The sequence below is a fragment of the Streptopelia decaocto genome, assembly GCF_964273445.1.
Source record: "Streptopelia decaocto genome assembly, chromosome: 9".
In the NCBI taxonomy this organism is placed as follows: domain Eukaryota; kingdom Metazoa; phylum Chordata; class Aves; order Columbiformes; family Columbidae; genus Streptopelia; species Streptopelia decaocto.
Window position 1 is genome coordinate 9,032,413 of NC_138664.1, and position 10,043 is coordinate 9,042,455.

General features: G+C 43.9%; 1 protein-coding gene across 1 annotated transcript; it reads left to right on the forward strand.

Annotated features, from left to right (window-relative positions):
- The first annotated feature begins 672 nt into the window (after positions 1-672).
- On the forward strand, positions 673-9,779 carry ARRDC4 (arrestin domain containing 4). Its single transcript, XM_082060605.1, has 8 exons — positions 673-1,075; positions 2,258-2,324; positions 2,600-2,747; positions 4,539-4,641; positions 5,312-5,568; positions 6,131-6,293; positions 6,816-6,970; positions 7,112-9,779. Exons 1-8 carry the CDS (start codon positions 745-747, stop codon positions 7,166-7,168), a joined length of 1,281 nt encoding a protein of 426 aa, XP_081916731.1. The 5' UTR covers positions 673-744; the 3' UTR covers positions 7,169-9,779.
- Positions 9,780-10,043: the final 264 nt, after the last annotated feature.

Sequence of the window (10,043 nt, forward strand, 5' to 3'; positions counted from 1 at the left end):
TCAGGGGGCGGTGGGGCCCTCCTGGACTAACCCCATCACTGCACTGTTTCGCACTCTTCACCGCTCCCCGCCAGGCTGGCTGTCGGCGGGGAGAAGCCGACACCGAACGCGACTCAGTGCCCAGCCCAGCGCTTGTTCCTTCAGCCGCCGCGACAGGGAGCGAGGCCCACCAGGGCCCCCCGCCTGCTCACAGCGTGAGGCCCACCCTCGGCACTGCCAGGGCGGCCACCACAGCCCGGCGGTGGGAGAGCGAAGGACCCCACCGGACCCCAGCGGCTCCGCTGCCCGGGCCCGCCCGGGGGTGAGCGGTGAAGGGTGAGGGTCGCCCCGCTGCCCCCCGGCTCCGGGCTCCCCACAGCCTCGCACCGCCCCCGCCCCGCCCCTTCCCTGCCTGTTTATCCACAGGCTGTGCACGTGGTAGCCGCGCCGCGCCATTGGCTCTCTCGGCAGGGAGCTGCAGCCGCCCTGCCAATCGGGGCGCTGTCCACGCGCCGCGGTCCGCAGCCGATTGGCTCCGCCGCACTGATCACGCAGCGTGACGCAAGCGGAGCGTGCTCCCGCCGAGGAACCAATGAGGAGGGGGCCCAGGGGCAGCCCGCGGCGAATAGTAGGGCGAGGAGCTGCGGGGTGGCCAATGAGGAGCGGGCCGGGGCGGGACTTTCCGCTGCGGGCTCTGGCGGAGACGGGCGGGTTTTAAAGCAACCGTCGACGGCGGCCGCAGGCTTCCCCCGCAGCCGGGGAGCGATGGCGGCGGCCGGGCCGGGCCTGGGCCCCGGGGCCGGCGGAACGGTGAAGACGCTGGCCCTGGTGCTGGAGGACGAGGCCCGGCGCGGCGGCTACTGCAGCGGGGACACGGTGTCCGGCCAGGTGCTGCTGGAGCTGGCGGGCCCGCTGCCGCTCCGCGGGCTGCGCCTGGAGGCTGCGGGCCGGGCCCGCGTCGCTTGGAGTGAGAGCTCGGGAGCTGTCCCCGGGGCCGGAACCTGGGGGGTGGCGGCGAGAGCGCCGGGGCCGCGGCGGGAGGCGGAGGTGCGGTACCTGGACATCCGGCAGAGCCTCCTGCGGGACCCGCCAGAAGGTGAGGGGCGGCCGGGGGGGGCGCGGGGGCGGGTCGGGGCTCCCTGGGGGAGGTTTCCTGGGGGGAGGTTTCCCGGGCGGCCGCAGCCACTGCGGGGGTGGGACCGGGGGCACTGGCGCCTCCTCCGCGGTGGAAGGCGGCGGGGTCGGGTCCGGAGCTGAGCCCCCCTGCTCCCCGGGGGAGGCGGGCGGGCCCTGGGCACCCGCGGCGGGAAGGCGCCCGCGGCAGCTCTTCCCAGAGACGCTGCGGGTGAAACCTCTGAGGAGGAGAAACCCGCGTCGGTCTGGGTGCTGAGGAAGGGCGTGAGGCCGCGGTGGGTGCCCGGCCAGCGGGGACAGCGCTCCCGCACTGGATCCGCGGGCAGGTGTGTGCCCAGGGCAGGCTGGCTGCACCTTCATCGCTTCATCTTTTGCGCAAAAAACGGCTGAAAAACGCAGAAGACGATCCGCAGCTACAGCCGGCGTCGGCTTCTCGCGGAAGTTGGCTCTGCCACGAATGACATCGGGCACCGGAGCGTTGGTTGTGCTCTGTAAGCAGCGTCTGGAAGCTGCCTGTGGAAGAGCCGTGGAGCCGCTGGGCTCCTCCTGCCATGGCTGGACGACTCTTTGTCGCAAAGGTCTCCGGCTGGCAGCTGTGTCACTCAGACGCTGCGGCACTGTGGCAGCGTTGAAAAGGCAAAATGGCATTTCATTCTGTAAGGGTGAAACGCATCTCAGGTTTATCTGTAGGAAAGGTAAACATAGGCCTTTAAAAATTGTACTACAGTAGGTCCGCTATGAATATACTAAGATTACATCCATTAATAGTATTTCCTAACACTGACCATAAAATGCAGCCTTTTGGCACAAAAAATTAGTTTAATTGTTAATTGGAAAAGTAGATCAATTGCTGCCCTGTTCAAAAGGAAAGTTTATGCTTTCCAGAAGCCATTTTGGATTAGAAATTGGCCAGAGTCCTGAACTGAAACTCAAGGTCTCCATGTTTCCTTGATTTTTTTTTTTTCATTGAAATCACAGCATAAATAAAGCATGGGCTCCAATCCAGAACCCACTGGGATCAATAAAAACTCCTCCTAGTCCCTTACATCTGGGTGGTTTTATACATAAATAAATTATAAAAGCATCTGCTTTGTTCTTCTATTTATGGAATAACTAAAACATACTATTCATTTTTATCCCACAGGTGAGGAAAGCTTAATCCTTCTAGATGGAAGACACGAATTTCCATTCAGCTTTCAACTCCCTCAAGAGTAAGTTAAATAATCCAACCTGAAGGGATTGTGCTAGACACTGCTTGTTGTGCAACACTAACCTAATATGTTTTTTGAATATCAAACTGATAGGTCAGCTTTATATGTTTGTCTTAACCAACCACCACATAGAAGTGCCTTGTTTGCTTCAGTTTCCCTTTAAGGCCCTAAAAGTACGAGCTGTAAATTGGGAAATATGTATGTATGCAGGAAATGTCAATGTTCAGAACTGAACTATGAACTTACAGGAATGCTGTTCTGACTGCTTGTTTCAGACCCCTGGTGACCTCTTTTGCTGGGAAGTACGGCAGCATTCAGTACTACGTCAGAGCAATTCTGGAGAGGCCTGCAGCACCTGATCAGAGCGTACAGACAGAGCTCCAGGTCATTAGCCATATTGATGTCAGCTCCCCAGCTTTATTGGTAAGAGGGTCCTTCGCTCCTCCTCCTCCCCCCTTTAAAGCCAGCTGCAAAAAAATCATTTCCAAGCAGCAGTTCACATCCAGCCATAACCATTTCCATGTTATTCTGGAGTGTCATTTTCTGACTTCTGAAAGCATATAAGCTCCCTAAGCTTTTCTCTATAAATAGATGATCTTAGGTTGTGTGAATAGCAAACAGAGTGGCTTTTTTTAATACCATTGATTACATCCCTGCTGGCAGATGTGCTCTTGCCAAAAAGTTATGCAGGCTTCAGATGCATAAATAAGGCTTAATAATAATAATGCACAAGCATGAAGTAGTTACTCTTACCAGAGCAACTACATTCACAGGGCTGCAGTGTCCTAAACTCTACAATAATAGTAGGTTGAGGAACAGTAATTAGAGAAGAGTATTAATCATGCCCAGCCTGTCATTTATGCTATGCCCATTATGTTACGTATCCTTCCATTTTGCATGTCGTTTTCTAACATTAAGTGTGTGCATGCAGCTGCTGCAGAGATCTTTTCAGTTATTTCCTTATGACAGATTTGGCCACATTAAAGCATTGAGTTTCTAATAATCGCTAGAGATACTGTAGAGTAATAAGAAAGATCAGGCATTAAGTAATGAGAAAATAGGCAAGATGGAAGCTAATGAGCTGGATTCTTTTATCTCAACCCATATTATGAAAATAATATAAAATTATACCTTGGACTTTCATGATAGCAACTGCATCTAAATGGTTATTCATTTAAATACGAATGAGTAATTTCTATTTTAGTTAAAATGCTAGGATAATTTTAACTTTTCATCATGATATGAACGTAGATAAGAGATGTTTTGAGCAGGATTTTTTTCTCTTTATATGCTTACAGTTTTATCTTTCTCTCTGGAGAGAACTTAGAGAAGTATTTTGGTGGTGAATCTGTAAGGAGAATAAAGTCGTTATATTTGACAGTCTATGTTAGGAGCATGAAGGCAGCACATCAGATATTGCAAGGACTGTAGGTTATTGCAGAGGAGAGTGTTGTGTGGCACACAAAGCAGGCAGTGCCCGTTTTGAGGGATTCCAAGGCTACCACCAAAACAGTGCAAAACACCACAAATTTTATACCTCATACTGACTGGGCACTAGTGCCCAGTAAATGATTTAATGTAGCTTGACTCCTGCCTTGGACCCTTGACATGTACTTGTATCTTGTAAGTTTATTCTAATGAAGATTTTACAGACACTGTAAATGTGACCTTCCTCCATGAATAATTAAGATGGTCTTTGTCATGAGCCTAATTTTTTGGGGGGTTGCGTGGCTTGCAAGCTAGGAAGATGCATCACCTTAACCTAGTCTACACATTTGTCCTTTCTTATGAAGGACACAAAGGTAAAAACAGTTTGCCTGCAAGCAACTAATATATAAGCAGGTAAAATTCTACATTCTTCTGTGTTGAGGCACAAGCACTGCAGTACTCCACTAGCCCTTTAAAATGTCACACCTATACATTTTGCTCAGTCAGTCTTTTTGAAGACAGATTACGTGCAAATGCACTTCGATTTCTGTGTTACCTGGTTGATACAGTCTAAATGCAGATGGGAATTTCATACCAGCCTTATGTTCAGACAGCCAAACCTTGGTTCATTTTACATGGTGGCAAAACTCCAGTTGCGTTGAGCAGTACAGTGGTTCAAATCACGTGGATTTTAGAGATAGATTGCAATGACTGATATGCATAAATTTAACCTGCAAGTGATAAATAGCTTTATACCATAAAATGAAAAATACTTATATTTTATAGACACCTGTTCTAAGAAGTCAGGAGAAGATGGTTGGCTGTTGGTTTTTCACCTCTGGGCCAGTGTCTCTCAGTGCCAAAATTGAGAGGAAGGGATACTGTAATGGTAAGAGTAGTTACCTTCAAAATGTGAATATTAAACATCTAATAGGGATTTTTTTATCTCTCTGAAGCCAACACTTTATAGTTGAAAGAATAGTTCTGTTTAGTAGGTAGCAAACTGAGATCTATGTGAACTTGCTTCAACAAAAGTCATCTTGCCTTGCCCCTTACTCCTTCCATGGGAGTAGAAATAGTCAGTAATCTTATGGAAAAGCCATAAACATTTGAGTGTGAAATGCTTTTATTTGGGATAAAATACTTAATTGCGGATGTCCCGCTCCTGTAGGTTTACGCTTCTTTAAGAGTAAGCTTTAGCAGCTTCTTTGTCATCTTGATAACACTGGATACATTGAGGAAATAAAATACAACACTCCAGAATTGACTGAATACTATATGAAAGGAAGATTGGTGCATAATTTGCAAATAAAGCTTTTAGAGCTTGTTCATATTATGTTTAATGTTTCAAAATGAATTGCTCTTTATACATATAATGTAGTAGGTGGCTGTAATTCTGCCTGGATGCCACTCTGCAAAAAGATAACTAGCTTGAGGAAACTAACAACTATTGTTCTCATTACACTGCAGATGATGTATGTGCTGCATAACATGCTTTGATACTCCCCGAGGAAAGCTGGTAAATACGAATTATTCATTGAACTTTTTCTGTCTTTAAGGAGAAGCCATACCCATCTATGCAGAAATTGAGAACTGCTCTTCTCGTTTGATTGTTCCAAAAGCTGCCATTTTCCAAACACAAACTTACCTGGCCAGCGGGAAGACAAAAACTTTCCGTCAGATGGTTGCCAACGTCCGAGGAAACCACATTGCCTCTGGGAGTACAGATACCTGGAACGGGAAGACTCTGAAAATCCCACCTGTATCCCCCTCTATACTTGACTGCTGTATCATTAGAGTAGAATATTCATTAGCTGTAAGTATGGAATTTTTATTACAAATGTTACATACTCTTGAATAATGCATTGAGTTGGGAATAGAAGTTGTTTCTCTACTGAGCAACTCTGAGATTTTGAATTTGGGAACGACAACAAACATAAGTAAATGTAATATACCATATAGGGACTGAATATCATTAGGAGATTCTGAAAGATTGGCATCATGGGGAAAATGGAAAAATGTTTCTGAGGAAGAAGCAGCTTAGTTTTAGATCTGCAGAGGTTATCGGGGGAAAGTAGTTCAAGCTGAATTGGTTCTTTAAGTCATTAATTTCTAAAATAGGAAGAGAGGACTGAAAGTTAAGTGGGTAATTTTTGTGAACCTGGTTTGTACTTTTTCATGTCATTTAGAGACAAGGTACATAAAGAAGGCAGTTGCTGACAGTAAGGGAAGCTGCCAGAGTATTCGCTAAATGTGTCTAGGATGAGAAAACTAATTTTTAAACAGTCTGCAGTATGGGGAGTATGGCAGCTTCTGGGAGCAGCAATTCTATGGGGTCTCATGATGTTATTTTCTTTTACTTGGGGGTTGTCACATAGGTGTATATCCATATTCCTGGTGCTAAGAAATTGATGATTGAAATGCCTCTGGTGATTGGCACAATTCCATGTATTGGATTTGCAAGCAGAAACTCCAGCATTACCAGCCAGTTTGGTATGGATATGAGTTGGCTGGCGCTGACCATGCCAGAACACCCCGAAGGTAAATCCATATTGAACTCTTCATGACACAGCACAGTACTGGCGGCAGCAGAAGGGTAGTGGTGCCAGGTTAAGGGCACCAGCAGCGATGTTAAAGTCTGACTGATGAGAAGGGAAGCACATAAATCTAAATCAAGTTACAAAAGGATTGGTGAGGGCACCCTAACTCTAGCCTTTTTAATGTCTCGCTTTACCCCATCTGACTACTTTGAGCCGAACCTTGAAATAACTTGATAGTGGGAGTGCTCCTTTGGAGGTAGACACCTTAAAGTTAATCATTACTAAACATATCTTGATACAGGTTGAATGCTAAAAGCATCTGTTGTGTTCCTGCTGAATCACCTAAGCTTACTAAAAACATAATTCTAGTTACAGTATTTGAGTATAATGCATTTTCTACCATTTGACAATAGTACAATGTTTAATAAATACAATCTCCATGGTCTTGGATACTGTAATACATCTGTTGTCTTTCTGTGAGTGAATAGTTTTAAATTTGACTGTAGCACCTCTTGTGTTTCAGCACCACCAAATTACGCTGATGTAGTGTCTGAGGAAGAGTTCTCCAGACATGTTCCTGCTTATCCACCACCAATTGACTGCGAGGAACAGTTGTGTTGTCCTGTCTTTGCTTACATCCAAGAGTTCCGGTTTCAGCCTCCACCTCTTTATTCGGAGGTAAAAAAATAAAGAGCAGGTGGTGTTTTTATTGTCAGATGGAGAAAACAAAAACCACACACACACAAAAACAAACAAAAACCACACTTACAGAACTGGAAGAATGATAGGCAGTAATTGTTACCTTTCTTCTCTCTCTAGATCGATCCACATCCAGCTGATGTAGAAGAAGTTCAGCCCGTTTCATTCATGCTCTGAAGAAGATTTGTAATGAGCATCATTGTGATGAATGTCTTAATCTTTCTGCTGCTTAAGCTGATAGTGCAGCTAAAAAAGAAACGGTTTTCTTCTTTGAAATATAAGTTTGTGTACAGGAAAGGCAAAGGAGAATGGAGAGGGAGGTATTGAGCACGTTTGATGATGGAAGAGAATCTGCTGGATTAGTCTGCACAGAGGATACTGCGGGAGCAGCTACACTTGGGATACTTGAGAAGTACCTGAAAATAATGAAAGCTTTCTACAAAGTGGATATACTACATAAAGTACGAGGAGATGTAAGGATCTTCTGAAGAGAAAAGAATTTATATTTTGTTTGAAACATGCCAGAAGAAATTACGTTGATGTTGCGAACTTGCATAGTAGAACAGAATGTGGGATAAGAAAACATTTCCAAAAGATTCCAGTGTTCAAGGGGCTTCAGTTTTGCACTGACCACATCCAGGAAAGGAACACTGCTAAAATGTAGAGTGAAGTCTTCACTCCAGCTTAACTTTGTATTTCATGAGAACCTGCCCTTCTAACTACTGCCAAGTGGTACTATTTCATCATTCATAATGATTCTAAAGACATCATGAATGACAGAATAGCTATTACGCAATATGATGAAGGCAACCATTTACTGAATGAAAGACACAAGTATGTAAAAGAAAATGGAACTTTGATAAGAGCTTATGCACTATGCTTTCTTTCAAGGGATTTCTTAAGGGAATTATTCTAGCCTCTTCTACTGTGAGTTCTTTTTCTGCATCTTAAGCCTATGGATAGCATGGTAAGGGGAAGCATGGCAAGGGAGATGCCTTTTGCCAGCAGCAGGTATACTTAGCAAAATGGACTATACTTATTTATTCAGAAGCCTTTATAAGCCTACCTCTGTTTTGGATATTTACTTACGGTCAGATTTGAGACCAAAAAAAGTCTTGCTAAAGTTCCAGTATACTTCAAGGTTCTAAAAGGGACCCTAAATGGTTTCTGTGGTTAGTGAATGAGATAGGAGGCATAGGGAGAGGTGTAAATATACCCAGAATAGACATAGCTTATAACTGAAGTGAAAGCAGACATCAGGGGAACAAAATCCTCTGGTAATGGCACAAAGCTTTGCATTACTCCTGCATTTTTGTCTAGAGATCTATTGTCAGAGGCTGCACTGGTCATTTGCTATCCATACTGTCTTTTGTTTGTGTGTTTTCTTGTTTTTGCTGTTAAATTTTGTTTTGGTGCAATATTTAAATGTTTTCTTCCTCAGGTCATTTAGAACAGTGAGAGTTTGTTGCTGCTAGAGTGAAGGCGCAGCATTTTCCTTGGCCCTTCTGCTGCCTTCATTAAAAGTAGAATGTTTGCTTCCTGCCAAGCATCAGTTGGAATAAATAAGCCACCACCAACAGATCACTTAAAGAAGCAGAAACACAGAATTCTCAATATGCATGTTTACAGTTGAGTCTTGAAACTACAGGGGATTCTGAACTGCTAGAACTACTCCATATGTCTTACAGAAGGGTTTGGGGTTAAAACCCGGTGCTTCGTGTGGTGAAACATTGTACTTTCTTATAACTACAAGCATAGTAATTGAGTTTCTTCATTTCATCGATAACTGCAGTTTAAAAAAAATTTAAATGATTTTTTATGAAATCTGTCTTCATTTAAGAAGCAGAGATTTTTCTACAGCATACACGGATATATATTTTTAGTCTTCTTTTGGTATGACTTCCTTATATTGTCTACTTTCTAGCACTTCACCTCAAGTTACTTTTACATGAGTGTAAAAGACACGGATTGAAATTGACGTTTCCAAACTGCAGTTATTTTTTTTCATTTGCAACTCTAAGTATTGTCTTCTATAGCAAATGCAGCTTTAACCAAATTCAAGTGCATGTTTTGGAAAAGACATTCTAAAAATGAGTATTTATCTTAAGTCTCAAGATGTAGCTCTCATGCCTTTTTATTTAAGTGATGGCGTGCCCATACAATCAATGCAGGATTTCCATTCACATCACCTGGAAAGGGAACAAGCATATTTTCCTTAAACAGATCCATTATAGTTACTTGAAAAGTAATATGGCTGTGTATTAACTTGCATGTTAATAATTCAGAATATTAGCTTAAAGAATGTTAGGTGCTTTTTTGGACTGTAATACCTGATAGGTGATGTGTGCTACCTGCTATAAACATGGTCAAGCAAACAAGAGCATGAAGGGTAAAGATGTGCGGTCTTTTTTTCTTTTTTTCCTAAAATCTGAGTTGTTTTTTATTATTTGCAGATAAACTGTGGCCTTAGATTGTTTGCTGCAAAAAAAAAAAAAAGACAAGTAGAATGTGTTTCTTAGGAAGCACACATGGCCCTTCAAAGGAGGGGTGAAAACAAGATTAAATTCTGCTCTCTGACAGTGGGCTTAGTGCAGAAATTGATCCTTAAAATAATCACTGTTTGCACAATAATAAGTTCAATATGCAGGGGCTTTGTTTTGACAACTGTGAAACAGTTTAAAAGAGACTAAATTAAAAAAAAATGCTGTTTAACATACAAGAACATGATTGTATTTTGTACTAATGAATGAGCCCCATGGGTTCTTTGTTAATAAAAGTGTCAAACTTACGCAGTGCTGCTCATCTCTGGCTTGGGCTGTCTCAGACAAATGGTTGCAATGTCAAAAAGTACCTGTATTCTACCAACTTGGAATGCATACAGATCTCCTAACTCTTTTCTGATCTGGGAACTTCATCTGTCACTGCTTTGGTTTCCTGAACTATCCATAACTAAGAATTGGAACAATTTTATCAAACATGGCCTGATCCCACCTATAGTTAGTATACAATATACAGAGTTAATTGTATCTTACCCATAATGATTGAAGTGGCA

Bases quoted from the DNA above. Each gene is read 5' to 3' on its own strand.
- ARRDC4 (XM_082060605.1), top strand. From the start codon at position 745: ATGGCGGCGGCCGGGCCGGGCCTGGGCCCCGGGGCCGGCGGAACGGTG. The intron at 1,076-2,257 runs GTGAGGGGCGGC...TTTATCCCACAG, and splicing joins CCTGCGGGACCCGCCAGAAG to GTGAGGAAAGCTTAATCCTT. The intron at 6,294-6,815 runs GTAAATCCATAT...CTTGTGTTTCAG, and splicing joins CATGCCAGAACACCCCGAAG to CACCACCAAATTACGCTGAT.